The sequence below is a fragment of the Pholcus phalangioides genome, unplaced genomic scaffold (assembly GCF_987345545.1).
Source record: "Pholcus phalangioides strain wild (caught in Gottingen) unplaced genomic scaffold, Ppha-v1.0 ptg000008l_1, whole genome shotgun sequence".
In the NCBI taxonomy this organism is placed as follows: Eukaryota; Metazoa; Arthropoda; class Arachnida; order Araneae; family Pholcidae; genus Pholcus; species Pholcus phalangioides.
This window is the reverse complement of record NW_028301601.1, coordinates 23,052,271-23,070,608: the sequence shown is the minus strand read 5'-3', so window position 1 is coordinate 23,070,608 and position 18,338 is coordinate 23,052,271. Positions and strand designations below refer to the sequence as shown.

At 43.4% G+C, this 18,338-nt stretch overlaps 1 protein-coding gene across 1 annotated transcript; it reads right to left on the bottom strand.

Moving 5' to 3' along the window:
• Positions 1-7,641: 7,641 nt before the first annotated feature.
• LOC149084026 (uncharacterized) lies at positions 7,642-11,626 on the bottom strand. The gene is made up of 2 exons (XM_089235248.1): positions 10,401-11,626; positions 7,642-10,144 (listed from the first exon to the last, which is right to left on the bottom strand). The coding sequence occupies exons 1-2, from the start codon at positions 11,624-11,626 to the stop codon at positions 7,642-7,644; spliced, it is 3,729 nt and encodes a 1,242-aa protein (XP_089091374.1).
• Positions 11,627-18,338: the final 6,712 nt, after the last annotated feature.

Genomic DNA, 18,338 nt, shown 5'->3' with positions numbered 1-18,338 from the left:
GCGTAACAAAAAGTATTTATTCGTGAATGTGAATTTTTGTGGATTTGTCCAGTCCTTTTTATTTTCTATCCACATATTCAGAAAAGAAACCATAATCGGTGCTCTTAACCCGGGAACGGTTCTTTGGTCATGCGACCTGCGCGGCTGCATAGGGCACCACCAGGTGCAGATCCAGGCAGCACCTCCTAGAGATGGAAGGCTTTCGCAGTCTGCTTGTGACGTCAGTAAGCAGTCAATTTTCCCTCAGAATATATTTAGCGAAAAAAAAATCTCGTATCATCGTTGCGAGGGAGAGAAATGATCGCGCTCAGAATTGACAATTTCTATGCCCACATCCAATCACTATGCGGAATTTGTGAGCCAATCAGGAAGATTCTACGCCAAAATAAGAAGAAACGAAATAGGATGCCATGTCTCAAAATGTGGTAAACTCGCTGGGTAATCTGAATGACGTTTATGGCAAACACTGCAGAGGCCTTCTATCTCCTGGAGGTGCTGCCTCTGAAGCAGAGGCGAATATCTTCAGCTGCGAATGGAACGAAAGCAGGTATCTTCAGCTACTAATGAAGCCGAGACAGATATCTTTAGCTACGAATAAAGCCGTGGCAGACATTTTCAGCTTCGAATGGAGTGAAGGCAGGCGTATCCATGGCGATGTGTCGGAGAAGCGACTTCCTGTGTAGGTGCATTAGATCATCCGTATTTCACGGGACAGACAAATTTCTCCCATATTATTCGGCTCTTGGAAGGGGTGATTGCCCCCCCCCCCCCCCCCGTCTGGATCCGCACTTGGGCACTGCTCTAAGAGGAGTGTGAAATTCGAGTTGGAAAAGTGAAAAGCTTTGTCGAAAAAAAATACAACGTAGACAAGGGGCCCAAAAATATGTTCCGCACAAGTACAGATTTTTTTCTCGAGTCACCCTGTTCTTAATTCATATTGGTGCATCAGGCCCCCATCCACCCTCCAGAAGCAGGGCCGCTGTGGCAGATTTTTTTACCCGATATTTATTACTCTGTAATGAATTTATAAAAACCATGGATCCCATAGCCTACAGCACGGCTCCTAGGCTGGGATGTCTGGTACGCCTTCAGGCCAAACTTTTCATGCCCCCTCCCTCTAGAGTAAGTTTACAATGTGGGGAAACACACAAAAAACGATAATTGTCGTCCTGTGACTGCTCCCCTCTAGTTGTGGCCCGCGGGAGCAGGCGGGTCTTGTGACCCGGGCGTCGGATCAGAGGGGTGGGTATCAAAATGCGTGCTTGCCGCGGCTGACTAAGCATCTAGTTGCAGTTGTTGCAGTCCTGTCTACTCTTGTGGGAAGGAGCCGCAACTAGGGGGGGGGGGAACAAATGGGTCCAGTGCCCCTGGTGCCGGACCAGAGAGGGCACCAATTTCAATTTTTAACCTTCCTTCAACATTACAAAAGGTGCCAAAATGTGATCTTGCTCGGCTGACCAAGCCTCGACCCTGCTTGTGGGAAGGAGCCTATGGGGGGGGGGGTCCACCCAAGGATGTAGCGTGCCTTCTCGGGGCCCCGGGGCAGACTCTGTTGGGGGCCTCATGAAAAGATTCATTATCATACAAAATAATGGTATTTTTTTACCCCCCACCCATTTGCTCGAGGCAGTACTCTGGTTGCCCAGCCCTTTTACGGGCCAGGGTCCACTCGGGGAGGGGCTCAGAATAACAGGATTTGGTGAACTTTTTTTCGGAGCATTTTTCATGCAAATTATTATAGGTGAGCATTTCCAGCCAGAAGGGAGGGATGAGTGGCTCAGATATAACACTTTGTTCGGGTGCCAAGGCCGTCTTAAAAGCACCATGGGCTTCCCTTGCCACTGAGGTCCTACCAAGCAAATTTACACGTATGCTCCTCGAAAATTTGAAATTTGTCTCATTTCTGTGAGGCCCCTTTTCTCTTGAAGCCCCACGGGCCGTTCCCGGTTTTATCCAATGCTTAAGACGACACTGCTGACAGGGCTTCAGGACAATGACCATAATTTTTTTTAAACGCAATAAAATCATTACAGAAGGGTCCGTGAAAGAACTCAGCCTAGGGCGCTGGTCCAGGATGTGGGGGGTGGGGGATGTGGAATTCACAAAAATAAAGAAAAACATTATGAAGCTCGTTAGAACTACATTTGAAAAAAAATGTAGATTAATTTAAAATTATTACAGCATATTCCGTTTAACGGTCCCATTTAAAAAGTTTTCTCGTTTAGTACGACTTATTTTCGTGATCTCCTAACTTTTACTAACACTTATTGAAATTTCCCGTTTAAAATGTTTTCCCAAAAAAACAACGTTTTTCATGAGTTTTTGGAAAACGCTATTAGTGGGATTCACTGTATATGAGCTCTTCAATGTTATTACTTGTTTAAAACCAAGAGTTTCTTGTGACAAAATCCATGATTACAAACTCAATATTTGAATATTCAGATTCGAAATTCAAAAAGACGCTCTGAAATAGGTTGTGTCGAATACTTATCTGCAATATCAGCCTCAGATATAATTTATTTAATAGTAGGCAATGAACTACCGGGGCTGTAAGTAACGTAGCCTACATCCTAAATGTTCGGAAATTTGTGCTCTTAAATGTTTTATTCATGAACTCTATATTCATGAACAGGGTCGGTTGTGGAAATTTTTCAAGTGTAAGCGAATGATGTTTTGGTGATAAAATAATCACCCCCTTTCAATTGGCGCCTTTTGCGGCCGCCTAGTTCGCAGGATTCAAGATCCGGCGCCTGTTCATGAAACAAAATATCTCTAATGTTTGGTACTGTACTAGGTGAATAATTAGATTGAGGGGGGAAAAAAATCAGAGAGAAACGTCTTACCCTTTTTCAGTAGCAAAAATTATTAAAATTTAGAATTTATATAATTGTATACCCGTCTTCCGGAAACTATGAGAGAATGATTCGGAGATGGGGGGGGGGGGGGGGGTTTACGAATGAAAATTTCGAAGAAGTTCTCAAGCCTCCCTAGGGAAAACATCATGGCATGATAGTTCAGAGGTTCTCTGGAAGGCATGCATTTAACACTGTGAACGATAGTCGATGTTGCCTCGCCCCGGGACAATCGTCATGTATAGAGATATCCATGGTACAGTCTACTATGGAACATCAATAGTGGAAGTATCGCCGAATGAAACTACAAACATTCACCTTGTGCGCACTTTTGGTACCTCCAGACCACATGGTAACTCCAACGAGAGGGGGTAAGTTTATTAGGGGGAAAATTACTACATATCTTTTCTAGTCTTCGTTTTCGTTTAATGCTCTAAGCATAGTTTTTTTTTTTTTTTGGTTAATACAGCCTTGTTATTGTTTAACGGCAGAAAGAAAGGCCAGACTTTTACAGGGATAAAGAATGCGACCACCTGCATAACATACTCTTTTCTTTTAGAAATAAGCTACTGCCATACCTAATAGGGGCCGTTCAAGTATTACGTCATCATCGATAGGGGGGAGAGAGTTTCCGATTTGCTGACTTTTGATGACAAGGGGGGGGGGGTTGGATAATGCTTACGTCATCAACCACCCTCTATGAAAATATTAGGATTCAGAGGGGCAGAGCTGATGACGAAATTTTGCTGACAAGGGAGGGGGGGGGTCAAAAATGGCTAAAAAAATAACTAACAAGTATTACTTATGTAATACTTGAACGGCCACATAACGCTAAAAATAATATTGTTGGGGCTTTAAACTGAAAACCTCCTTTCACACAATCAATAATAGTTTAATGGGAAAAAAATTAAATTTTAATCAAAAATCTTCAAAGCATCTGCCGAGAAAGGAAAATGTTTCTTTTGAAAAAATTGCGGACCCTGAAATTTTGCGGCCCGGTGCAACCGCACCTTTCGCACTGCCCCCCTCCCCCCCAAGTCCGGTCCTGATCTTAGACAAGTTGGGAAAGATCAGCATAAATGATTGAAAGAGGCGTTGTCCCTTAATTTACGATGTTCTTTCCAAACTTTTCGCAGATTTTTGAATTTATAACTTTCTAATTGGGTTTTTCTCTACGGCAAATAGTTGATGAGATGAAGGGCGAATTAACAGAGGCCAGCCTATATAGTTAATCCAGGGTCTATATAATAATAATAATAATAATAAAAGTAGTTCGAAAACGTCATTGTGTGGCAATTCAAAAAAAAAAAAAAAGGTAAAATTGACATGCATGTCTGTATCTTGCATAATTTTAAAAATTAATCTTTTAACAAATTTTTCATAAGAAATTTTGTAATCAAGAAAAGTATAGAGAGATCAAGATGAGAATTTGGGGATGGAAAAACCAATAAAATCAGTTAACATTATAATTTCAAAGCCAGAATCAAAACACTGAAAGGAAAATAAGATGCGATAAGCAGCAAATAATGTGGAAAAAGCTTTTTTGATTGAGGGTCCATTTCCTCGATTAAAGTATGTAAAAATATATGATGGCTCATATCTCTACTAAGTATAGACACAAATGTCATAAGTAGCATTAGTTTTAAAGATGTTATCAAAGACTTTGAACTAGAAAAAAAAGTAGGAGAAAGTTGTAGATATATACACTGAAGAGCCAAAAAAACTGGTAACCTGTCTAATATCGTGTAGGGCCCCCGCGAGCCCGCAGAAGTGCCGCAACACGACGTGGCATTGACTCGACTAATGTCTGAAGTAGTGCTGGAGGTAATTGACACCATGAATTCTGCAGGGCTGTCCATAAATCCGTAGGAGTAATAGGGGGTAGAGATCTCTTCTGAACAGCACGTTGCAAGGTATCCCAGATATGTTCAATAATGTTGATGTCTGGGGATTTAGGTGGCCAGCGGAAGTGTCTTAAGTCAGAAGAGTGTTCCTGGAGCCCCTTTGTAGCAATTCTGGACGTGTGGGGTGTCGCATTGTCCTGCTGAAATTGTCCAAGCCCGTTGGAATGCACAATGGACATGAATGGGTCTAACAACTATGCCAGACACTTGTTGTGTTATATAGGCGTTGCCGACCGCAGCGCCGTACTTTGATTGGTTCCATATCTCTTTATTTGCATACGCGTGCCTATACCAGTTTTTTTGGCTGTTTTTATATATATATATAGTGAGTGCTCAAAAATATCCAGATCATATATTCAACCTTAGACAGTCACGGATCCACAGCGATGAGTCAGGAGGGGTGGCTAATTGTGTATGATTGTAGAATTTTGTCTTGTATTTTACGGGACAGGCCAAGTTTTACCATATTATCCGGATTTTAGGAGGGGTGATTACTCCCCCACTCTACTTCTGGATCCACGGCTGGTTTAATCATTGATCATTTTTGTCGCACCACGGTCATTTTCTGCACACGAGGGCTAATTAGACCGGGACCTACAATTTATTGCCGATTCCGAACGGCAGGCTTGTTTTTTTTATACTCATCGTGAGGTTGGTGCGCCAACCCCTCGATGGGGGGGGGGGGGGGGCTCCCTGCGGTAGCAATGTTTTGCTGCGGTGAAGTCGCCGTTTTTTGTTGTACCCCTGTGTCAGGAAAGTTTTTCTGACAAGGAGAACCGGGTATCGAACTCGCGACACGGCTGGTTTAGACTAGTTACTTCTGAAATAGTTTCATTCCATGTTTTTTTCTTCATTGATAGATTCAACAATGTGAAAATATACGTATGGGAAGGGGGGTCACCAAAATCATTCAAGTGCTTAGGGCCTTCAAACATCTTAATCCAGTCTCGCGCGTACCTAGAAGGACTATTTTCTTTCCCGTGCATACACTTTCGTTCTAGGTTGAACAGCCTGGACGGCAACTTTTTTTTCCGGAATCTTAGAAGTGTTGGGCTTGCAGTTGAGTACGTTAGTCCAAATAGTCCAGCGACTACTGGTTTATTAATCGGCAAGCAACTTCGAATCGATTAGCGCAATTTCATGCGCTCTTTTCACTGACATTCTGCTCCCATAATTAGGTTAGAAGTTCGTATCATCAATTCTAATGTTTTCCTAGAACTTGTCGGCATAGTTGAGCGGACGAGGTATGTATTCAGTTGCTCAATATATTTTTGATTCTCGAGGCGCTTCTCGAAACGAAAAATTTGATTAATATTAATCAGTAAAAATCTGAGAAACGAAGCCCCCCACGGTAACCGGTAATTTGTAGCAACAACGGACCCCCAGTTCCAAGTGACACACAGCCAACTGCTTTGTGTTACAGGAAAAAAAAATTCACGAAAATTCGCCATATTGGGGCAAGCCCATAAAGTTTATATTATTGTAAATGCTCGATATTTCTTCTCTCTATGGGTTTTTAAAATTACTAAAAAGAGCCCCTTATTCTTAAAATTGCAAAGGCTCTCTTATCATTGTTCGTTTTTTTCTCTGAGCTCGCGAGAGAAAATTTGGCACGCGCCACTTTGTTGTCTGATCAACTTCTAGACATACGGTAGGCATTACATAAAAGAGTGTAAAAAGTAGAGCAAATATCGAATATTAAGCAACTCTATATTATCACCGGTGTGGCAACGATCGCCATCAGAACCTATACTCACCAGGTGCATAAATATATACGTTAGTCAAAAATATTCGAACATTATGAAGTCTGACTGCTTACGACAACAGCTCGGGGCACCTGATAAATGGCCTCAGGAGACCAATTGTGACTCCGGGGTTGGTCCCAACGATCACCACTCTCAGACTATGGAGGCCTTGGACTTACCCGGAATTATCTCGAATAATGTCAGATGTCGCCATACAGCATTACGCCCGGCCTTCCCGCTATATCAACAAGTTCTCAAGCGCAACTTTCTTCGTGCTGTGAGGTCACCAGGCGTGGTCCCTCTGTCGTGCAAAAAGGACTTCAGTTTCAGGACATGTATTAGAATCAGTGACTGATCGACATAGTAGAGACTCGACACAGAAACCAATGCCACAGGGTCCATATGCATATGACGCTACAATGCGTATCTGGACCATTCTCATTGATCCACGCAAGGACTCCAAAGGAAGGTCGCACTATCTATCGCCTTCCAGTGAGTGATCATCCCACTCTTCAAGAGTCACTGAAGGAGGTTATTGATGCGGTTAGATCCATGGTTTTGCTCATCAGCGCAACAGTATACTTTCCCCCGATTTCCTATCGGTCGTAGGTCCTCGGCTGTACCTCCACTACGATTTCAGGACGGAATAACTGGATTCTACACTCCCAAAAGAAGAAAACAACACTTTATTTAATGTATTATCCAAAACCTCCCACAAAACCGTCCTGTCTCTTCGGTACCAACTTTTACACCTCTCTTCCTTTTTCGAATGTCTTCCTTTTGTTCCCCTTTCTTTCTCTCGTGACTCCTGTTTCTCCCAGGCCTTCTTCGCACTTTTTGTCCTGAACCTTACACGTCCCATCATCGAAAAGCACATCCGTCATTTTTTAAATGATGATGATGCTTCAAGAGTCTACCCAACTCAGTCTCTCAACGGCAACCGTGATAAGGCGTCGGCATTACCATGCATGCCACCCTTTCTGTACGATATAGTCACATTGTAGCGTTGTATGGCCAGTGCCCACTTAGCTAGTTTAGCACTGTGCGGTAGACCTTTTGTCAGATACGTCAGTGGATTATGATCAGAAACTACCTGAACTCTTGCCCCGAAGATCCAAGTGTCGAATCGTCTCAATGCCGCTACCACGCCGAACGCCTCTCTCTCTCTATTGTTGACCATCTAGTCTGTGCAGGAGATAATTTTTTACTGAAGAACGCTACGGGATGCTCGTGTCCTTCCCCATCCGTCTGAGACAAACATGCTCCAACAGCGTCTGCCGAAGCATCTGTGTACAACTGATATGCCTTACTTGGGTCAGGCGTATATAACGTGGGCACGTTAATTAGTTCCTGCTTCAAAGCCTGAAAGGCCGTTTCTTCTTTATCGTTCCAAGGAAGCAGATTTGGCACCCTTTTTTTTGTCAAATCAGTGAGAGGCATGACCATTCGCGAGTAACCAGGAATGTAATCTCTATAGTAACTCGCTAGGCCCAACATGCTTCTCAGTTCCTTCTTAGACGTAGGACGACTCAACTGCATCATTGCTTCAATTTTTTGATTGTCCGGGGCATGTTTGCCAGATCCGATTATATGTCCTAAGAACTTTACTTGCTTCTCGGCGAAGACGCACTTCTTTCCGTTGACGGTAAAGCCTGCCTGAAGGAGGGCCTTGAGTACATTTCCTATGTGAATCACGTGGTCATCCCATGTGTTCGAGAATACGGCAACGTCGTCAATGTAAGAGCGACAATATCGCTGATGGGGAACTAATAACTTGTCTAGCACTTTCTGAAACGTACTGCCGGCATTCTTCAATCCAAAGGGAAGAACGTTCCACTGATAATGTCCAGAGTGAGTGACGAACGCCGTAAGATGCTTGGAGTCATTCGCCATGGGTATCTGCCAATAACCCTTCGTCAAATCTACCACGGAAATAAAATTCGCCTTCCCAACTTCATACAACAGCTCTGTCGCATTCTTCATAGGGTATGCATTTGGGACAGTGAAACTATTTAGCAGTCTGTAGTCCACACATAGTCGGACACTTCCGTCCTTTTTTGCTACACAAACAATGGGATGACTCCAATCTCTATTACTGGGTTCTATTAGCTTGAGCTGTAGTAGTTCGTTTACTTGTCTGTCTACCTCCTCTCGTAGAGCGAACGGCACCCTATACGGGGGTAACCTCTTCGGCGTGCAATCCGTCGTGACTTTTATCGAATGTCCATCCACCTCTGCATGTCCTGGTTTGTCACTGAACACATCAACGTATTTGGTCAACACTTCCCTTAGCTGCACCCGTTGTTTTCCGTCTAGGTTCCCTCGTATCGCATCGATGGTTTCTGATATATCAGCGACCGTCATCTTTCTCTTATCCGTCGGAGCATAGTGCAATTCACCGAAATCAGCGTCTTGGTCGAAGATTAATCCCACGTGATTTACCCTGGCGATATATGGTCTTATCTTGTTGATGTGTAGTTCCCTTGAGCTGCCGTCTTCAAACTCCACCAGCACGGAACACTGCCTGGTCAGCCGCTTTACTGTTGCAGGTCCCTGCCACGTCTTCAATAACTTATGTGTTGAAGTTGGTCGTAAGACTAGTACTTGATCACCTGCCTTGAAATTCTTTTCCCTAGACCGAAGGTTATACTGGTTCGTGTAAATGGCTTGATTTTTCTCAGAGTTCGCTTTCGCTATCTCACTCACTTTGCTGATCTTCTCTCGCAAATCCTCAATGTATTCTTCGATGGAACGAGAAACACCGAGCGGAATCTGCCTTTCACCAGTCCAATAGTTTTTCACTAGATGTAACGGTCCCGGTGGTAAACGCCCATACACTAGTTGAAATGGGGACACTCCCGTGGTGCTATGAGGCACCTCTCTGTATGCGAATAATAGCAAAGGTAGGTGCAAGTCCCAATTTCGACCATTTTCTTGGATATTTTTATTCAGCAAGTCCTTGAGGGTCCTGTTCCACCTTTCCACCACTCCCATGCTCTCGGGGTGTCCTGGTGTCGCAAATCTGGGTGTCACACCAACCACGTCCAAAAAAACTTCCGAAAGCTTTGACGTGAAATTCGTACCCTGATCGGTGCATATAGTCTTCGGAAATCCGGTACGAGTGAAAATCTCTATGAGCACATTACACGTGGATTTCGCACTGATATTTCTCACCGGTATGGCCTCTGCCCAACGAGAGCATACATCTATAGCGCAGATGATGAACTTGTGCCCACGGCCAGATATGGGCTCTAACGGCCCCACGCAATCTACGCTCCATACTTCGAAGGGTAGTTCTGGTCTCACGATCGGCTGAATCGGAGTTCTGTCCCGGTAAGATATCGGTCTTCGTAGCTGGCAGGTTTTGCAGCTCTCACAATATTTCTTGACGTCCCTCTTGAGCGTCGGCCAAAAGAATGAGTACTTGATCCTCTGTTTAGTCTTGTTTTCACCCAAATGCCCCGATAGGGGCATATCGTGACCCATTTTCAATATCGCTTCACGCTTGCAGTGCGGCACCACGATTTGCTTCACTTTCTCGCCGCAAACTTCATCCTTATGCATCAGGATTCCTTTGCTGATCTCGTAGTTTTGTTGGTGTTTCTCGGCGAGTTTCCACACATCCTTCAAAGACCCATCTTCCCTTTGCAGCATGGCGAATTTCTCCTTATTATCCTCATCCGACATGTTGGGCCCCATCTCTTTCTAGAGTTGTGGCCGTAGCGTACTCCAGGGGACTGATCATGACATCCGTAGAGGCACCCGTATCCCCCTCACGGGTTGGCTCATTGATCGGACTTAGTAACAGTAGATTCCCCAAGAGAGCTTCGTATGCTGTTGGGCATATTAGCATTTCATTTGCCAACCGACTCGACACCGCGCAAGTAATCGGCACGTACCCGTGCTTGCCGTCGTTGATCTTCATCAAGTATATTTTCAGAGGGGCTATCTCGCTTTCACCAAAGGCGGACTTGATCCTTATTTTCCCTTCACCTTCATTTTCGTCGATCTCAACCAAATCCGACCTAACGACTGAGATCTGGGCTCCGGAGTCGATTATGGCTCTGATCGTCTTCTGACCACATTTCAAATCCACAGTATGCAATGAGTCGATGTTCGCATTAACATCAGATGCCGCCACCGTGATACGTGCCGTCAGGACTGCGGTTTCTTCACTCACGTCTCTCTCTTCAGTCTGGACAGAGTTCACCCGAGCCTTGTCGAATGGCTTCTGCTGACCTCTTGTAATACAAAACCTTGCTATATGGCCTTCTGCTCCACACGCATAACAAGTGACTGCGGCTCTCTCTCTGGTATTCAAACCCATCGTCGCCTTAGGTGTGAAGGACTCACCCTGAAGCCTCTGGTTTCCGCTGGCTTTCCATCTCGGATTTTGATGAACCGGTCTTGGGGTTCTCGTCCTGTCACTAGGAAAGGGTGTCTTCAGAGTCCTCTTCACATCATCGAATCTATCTAGTTTCTCCGATAGCTCACTTGGTGACACCATATCACTCCATTCGTCCAGATAGTGTTCTTTAAAATCTGCTGGGACGCGTTTTTTCATTTGATCGGTGATGATTAAATCTCTTAGTTGCTCAAACGTCGTGACCCCCAAAGCCTCCGTCCATCCATCAAAATAGGTACACAGTTCGTGGTAGAAATCTCTCCAGGTGCCCTCTTGACTCTTGTGGCACGAAGAAAACATCTGTCGGAACTTCTCTGGGGTGAGTTTGAATCTCCGCAATAACAATTCCTTAACTTGATTATAGTCCTGTACTAGCTCTTCCGGCTCGCGGGCAATTAACTGGTTCATCTCGTAGGGTAGAAGTCCCAAGAGCTCAGCTAACCAATCTTCCCGTGCCAGGGCCGCGCGACGAGCTTGCCGCTCGAACAGCACCAGGTACAGACTTATGTCTTCTTCCATTCTGAACTTTTGCATCATGTTCTGGAAATCCCGGCTGGGGGTTCTGCCGCGCCCAGCTTGATTATTCTCCTCTCTTCTGACTCCTGTCTCGATCCTCAGTCTTTCGAGTTCATGTTCCATCTCCTTTTCTCTACGCCGCTCTTCCAACTCTTTCTCTCTACGTCTCTCCTCCATCTCCTTCTCTCTACGCCTCTCCTCCATCTCTTTCTCTCTACGCCTCTCCTCCATCTCTTCTCTTTCTTTCCTATTGCCTATGATCGTTTTCAGCATCTCTCTGCACGTCGCTTCGTTGTACAGTTCACTTTCCTGTATGGTACTCACTAGTTGCATTAAGTTGAACTCCGGTCGGACATCTAACCCCAAGTTGGCGGCCATGGTCTCCAGATCCTCCTTGTTCCCCTTTGCCAAATACGCCATCTTTATTTATCGTCTCGATACCGCCCTTACAACACTTGCGCCTTTTTGCCTGGGCAGGATTGCCCCTCTCAGCACCGGTTGTCGGGTTGACTTCACGAAAAAAAAAAAACAGCGTGGGTGCTTGACGCTGCTACTATCCTTCTATACGAACCGGGTGGTTCCACCGTCGCTAGGACACTCTTCTTCGAATTCAGCTCGCAATCTTGAGTCGTTGAAGCTACGACCTCATCCTGTCGACTGCGCCAGTAAACTTTCCACCGATTTCCTATCGGTCGTAGGTCCTCGGCTGTACCTCCACTACGATTTCAGGACGGAATAACTGGATTCTACACTCCCAAAAGAAGAAAACAACACTTTATTTAATGTATTATCCAAAACCTCCCACAAAACCGTCCTGTCTCTTCGGTACCAACTTTTACACCTCTCTTCCTTTTTCGAATGTCTTCCTTTTGTTCCCCTTTCTTTCTCTCGTGACTCCTGTTTCTCCCAGGCCTTCTTCGCACTTTTTGTCCTGAACCTTACAGCAACAAAGAAGGATGGCTCTGGAGATGGCTCTCTACTCACATGCTTACACACACTGTAGGTAACTCTTTTAGTTCTTCACTAACATGGTCCCTCGATCTCCAGGTCACTTTTTTGGTCATTCACGTGCTCTCACACATTTTAGGTCATCTCTTTTTGTCTCTTTCTGACCTGGTCCTTTACTCTCCAGGTTAATGTTTTGGTCATTCACATGCTTAGACATTCTCTAGGTGACTCTTTTGACTACTCACGTACTTGCACACACTTTTCTTGGTCATTCACATGCTTACAAGCGCTCTACGTCATTATTTTGGTCATTCACATGCTTCCAAACTCTCTTGGCCACCCATTCGTCATTCCTGACCTAGACCCTCACTCTCTAGGCAGAGACGGATTTAAGGTTTTACTGCCTGTGGTCTATACAAATTCTTTTGGACTTTTTCCCTCCTACTGATTTTCTTGCCCACTCATTCCTCGAATTTGCCGCCCCTAGCTTATATAGGCCGCTAAGCCCTCCCGTAAATACGCCACTGCCACTTGCTTCGTTTTTATATTCTCCTCTGGTAAGTCTCTCTCTCCCCTGTCCTGCGTTAACATGGCACCCGGAATTAGATAATTGCCGTTCATGGCCTGTGATGGAAAGCAGCAAAAAAATTTAAATATAATTACTTATTTATTTACAACTTATTTATTACAACTTATTTTTTTTGGATCACGTGATATCGTCCTCTTTCTTTGAGGGACATGCAAACCGTGTCTAAGTTAACCAATATGGCGACTTCCTGCGCGACTTATAAAAGAAACAAATCTACATCTATATATTTTTTTTTCTTGTAGATTTAAAGAAACGTAAAAAATATATATATATATATATATATATATATATTCCTTTTTTAAAGAAAGGGTGCTAGGTATTTCGACTCCCCCCCCCCCCCTTTGAGGTTCTGCTTCAAAAAATGCTTAATTAAAGCTGTGCAATTTTTTCGATGTACTTTTTACGGGCCCATAATTAATTTTAAAACAACCTAAACTATATGAATTTATGCAGTTCAATATTAAAAGGCAATATACGGAGACATTTTCCCAAATTTCCTCCGATTTTCGAATTCGAATATTTCTCTGAATGACATTTAAAAACATGATGACATCAGGAGAAACAGGGCAACAACTTTCTAATCGGAAGTTTGAGCACTAGGGGGGGGGGGACCATATAAAAATTTAGATTTTTTTTATTTTGTTACACACTCTATTTTCACTCTCAAAACTGGTACAGGGTAATTTTTGAACGCCTGTTGAGCAATTTTTAAATTGTAATCATACCTCTATGATGGACGGTTGACGAGATAAAGGCCGCGCTAGCACTTACAGGGCAGGGCCGTCTTAAGAACACCATGGGCTCCCGGGCCAAGTGGTTTTTCTGAGGACCTACCAGGTAAATTACAGAAAATTTCAACCAAATCTCATTTTTGTGAGGCCCCTCTTCTCTCGAAGCCCCCGGGCCGGGCCCGGGTAGGCCCATGCGTTAAGACGGCACTGCTTACAGGGCACCGTGTATATGAAATTGATTTTCTGCCTGCCTGCGTGTGTGTGTCTCTACAAATCAATATTCTATACAAATGAATAATTTTTTGTGACCGATCGTTGCCAAATTTTGCATTTATACGAAACAGGACCCGGATATAGGCTACTTTAAAAGTTCGTCAGAGCAGGGCAAATGCCCGAAATGGGCAAAAAATCTGTCGGACAACAATGTTATCTGGGCCTCAACAATCACTTTCGGAATATTTACTTTGGTAACCGTGGTTCCCTAGCAATGTGTTTCAGACATGTATATGCCTTTACAATGTTTTGTCACTACTTTAATGCTGCTAGTAATATGTATATTAGTTTATTCCTTCACTATGGTTTGTTACTTCTTTAATGATGCCAGTATACGGGAAAACGCTGGCAGCGCCGGGTATTATGGCTAGTAGATTATAAAACACAAGAGCTGCCATTTAAGGGGTTTTCCTACTCAGATGTCATTCATGTTGCAAGGGTTGCATGGTTATTAAAACAAAAATGTCAACTTTTTGTATGGACACTATCCTCAAAAACCCGAGTACGAAAGTTGTCACCCTGTTTCTTATGAGGCTAAAAGAATCCCCGTTTCTAAGTGTAACATCCACAGAGATATCTGAATTCAAAAATTGAAGAAAAATTGGGAAAGAACAGCAAAATTAACGGACGACGCTTTTTTCCTCTTATTTATGCTATTATTTCAATTTTTGTATTAGTACAATAAAACCCCCCTCTTAACGGACAGCCCCTTTTACGGCCAAATAATAATCCCCCTTGTATAATTATGCATTTCAAACCCCTGATTAACGGTCACCCACTCTTGACCATAAAAGAGAGGTTTTTACTGTATTTTAATAACTGTAAATATGAATGACGTCTACGCGTGATTTGGATATTTTTTCTAATTGGAAGTATGCCTCTTGGATCCGCCACTAAATGGCGACACCAGCTGTTAGCTATGCACCCTGTATAATGAATGCATGTGGCAAACTGCCACATGGGGGGGGGGGGGAGGGCGCGACCACACCTGTCGCACACTTCCAAGTGCGGTTCTGGGTAGAATCTATAATTCACCGCTCAGCACATATGTTAGTGAGTGCAATTCTCAATGTTGTATTACATGTAGTAGTTCATAAAAATATTTAGTGTTCCGTATTTCCACGCATTCAATCAATGATACTTGCGCACACATGCATATAAATCTTGGTTAATAGGCAATTATACAGCCTAACATGATCATCTTCGGCTAACCAATCAGATCGTTTTTATTCGTCTTCGTCGAAATCCAATTCTTCGAATATAGACAAAGCCGCGTGACTCTTAATGCAGCTTTGACTGCAGACCTCCTGTGAGCGTTCATCAGGCACTTGTAGGCTTTGTAGGCAGGTACTTGCACGTCGAACTGCTCGCCCATCTTTTTCACCAGCCGGTATTCTTAAAGTAAGAGATATTCAACACAATTACAGGATAATGTAATTGTGTTGCAGGCCTACTAATCTGTGTACCAGGCCTACATCACCATGACTATGTTACGTTACACTGTAAATGTGATAAATCCGGTTATTATGCATAATCGCCGACCATTTCGGTAAGTTAGATATTCAACACAATTATTATCGGCAAACCCCTTCCAGTCACGGACTGAGATACGGTTGCGAGTCCTCTTCAAGTCAAAACTACCGGTAATCATAAAAAAAAAAATCAAACAAAACACATTCTTGGCAAGAAATAGACAGAGTGAGGGTGTTTTGAGAAGAAATTTTGAAAAATTCCAGTATACCTCGGATTCTCTCCGGAACTTCGAACTTTCGGGACTCGAATTATTGAGGCTGCACCTCACTGCACCTAATTTTTGGTTAATCACCATCATCGGTTCCTTTTTTCTTCCTGATATATTTTCAGAGTTCGTTTGCAGTCTAGATCTGGTAACATTTCTTTTGCTCCTACGATGGGTCAAACTATAGCCACTAGAATAAGGGAACTAGAATTTATCCCTTATCAAGTCGCCTTAGGTCAAACTATACAGTTGATCCACTACGGCACAGCTGGCCCATATACGAGCATACCCGCAGATCTGCACGTTTTAAGTTCATGTTCTTATTCTGTATAACTTGACTTACTCGGTGCCTTCTCGACGCATAGGGCCATCCAGACATGCCTCGAGGAAGTGCTGAAAGGGCCTCGTGACAATATCATCTGTTTACAATTTTCGGGAGTAAGTATGCAAATCGAAAGGCAGGTATTTTCAGTTAGACGGTAGCCTTGGAAAAATCGCTTTACTCGGGGGGCCCATCAAAAGCGTACGCAGGATCAACCTTTCAAGGGGCACAAGGAATCTTTCCAGTGAAATTTTGAGTTACTAACCTCCAAAAAAGCATTTTAAATTAACAGATATTGTGATTTGGTAGCACATATTTTCTTTTGCTATTTTATTTCTTTGTACAAAAATATTTTCAATTTTTTAATCGTCATTTGGAGAGCACGGGGGCCCCTACCTGCATAAGGCTATGATACTGTTAAGAATGCTTTACTTTATGGAAATTTTGTGGCCAATTTTTTTCGCAGATTTTTACCACACGCGGCACATACACAAACTACACTGAATAATTATTTGAAAGGGTCGAAGAAAAACGACAACAGAGAAATTGCTTGGACTGACATAGCAAATAAGGAATTTCAAAATTCCAAAGCACTATTGCCCAACGCAACCCTTTTAGCACATCCGAAACCCGATGCCAAACTCGTACTTCAGGTAGATGCATCCAATTTTGCCATTGGCGGCGCACTGTTTCAGGTGGTTGACAACGAGCTTCAGCCTCTTGCATTCTTTTCTAGGAAATTATCTCCCGCGGAATGCAACTACAGTGAATTGCTGGCTTCATATGCTTCTATAAAGTAGTTTCGGCATATGTTAGGAGCTAGGGACTTTTCTTTACTCACGGACTCGCTTCATTTGGTATTCATTAAATAAAGATTGTAATAACTGGTCCATGACCTTGTCAAAAGTCCAAAATAACACGACGTACGAAAACCCCATTAGGTTTATTCCTGACCAAACTGAGCGATTTGATCACATCCATCTTGATATCATTGGTCCTCTTCCTCCTTCTGGTGGCAAAGCCTATTGTCTAACTATGATCGACAGGTTCACACGTTGGCCGGAGGCGGTCCCGATTCCAGACATCAGCGCCGAGACTGTAGCTCGCACATTCTACTCAACATGGATATCTCGCTTTGGGGTGCCATCCAAGATTACAACAGATCAAGGCCGTCAATTCGAGAGCTCCCTCTTCCTAGCACTGGCAAGAGTACTAGGAATTCAACGAATACGGTCCTCACCACTCTCATTCCAAAAACTCAGCATTAACGTGAACTCTAGTTTGCAATATTATTAGTTTCTCTAGATTTAATATTTCAATATTATTGCTGTAGAAATAATATGTGCATCTCATCTTGCATCAAAGAGGAATTTCAAGATACTTTCATTTTCAATATCATGTTTGAGGATTTTCTACCGAATGGTTGATACTATGAAGAAAAATTTCATATTAAAAAAAATGTAATTTTATGACTTTTTTGTGGTGTCCCTTTTACCCTGACGCCCTAATCACGTGCTTACTTTTCTTAATGGAAAGAGAGAGAATTTTCAAGCATATCTATGAGTGACCAAAACAGTGTACAAGTACGTTAGATCTAGAAAGTGTGCGAGGATGGGAGAGACCGAAGGAGTGACCTATAGCCTGTGTAATCATGTGACCAATCAAAACAGTGTGCAGACATGTGAATAACCAAAATAGTGACGTAGAGTAAGCGGGAACAGATCAGTGAGCAGCCAAACGAGTGACCTATACTGTATGTGAGCGTTGGAGTGACACAGAGAGCGTATAAACGTGGGAGTAACCAAAACAATGCGCAAGCATGTGAATAACCAAAAAAGGGACTTAGAGTACGAGGGAACACAGATTACTGAGCAGCCAAAAGAGTGACCTAGAGAGTATCACATACTCTCTAGGTCACTCTTTTGGTGAGCATGAGAGTGTCATAGATAGTGTGGGATCATGGGACTGACACAGAGAGCGTGAGAACGTGGGAGTGATATAGAGAGTGTAGGAGCATGGGAGTAACCAGAAAAGCGACGGACCAAGTCATTGAACGACCAAAAGAGTGTGCAAACATTGCAGCGACCAAAACTATGACTTATAGGCAGGGGAGTATTTACAGTGACAGGGGCTAAGCGGGCGTCAAATTTGAGGAATGTGTGGTCATTCAAATAAGTCTAAGATGGGAGACGGGCGGCAAAATTTGTGTCCCTTAGGGGTGTGCAACAGGTGCGATCGCACCGCGCCAAACAAAAATTTACGGTTACAATAGTTTCTTTCATAAATTGTGAATTTTCATCAATTCTGGAAATATA

What these genes read in the sequence shown, in the direction of transcription:
- LOC149084026 (XM_089235248.1), bottom strand. Translation starts at nt 11,626, where the DNA reads ATGGAGGAGAGGCGTAGAGAGAAGGAGATGGAGGAGAGACGTAGAGAG. An exon ending in ATCAACGACGGCAAGCACGG is followed by an intron (nt 10,145 to 10,400) that starts GTACGTGCCGAT and finishes CATGCTGCAAAG; the next exon opens with GGAAGATGGGTCTTTGAAGG.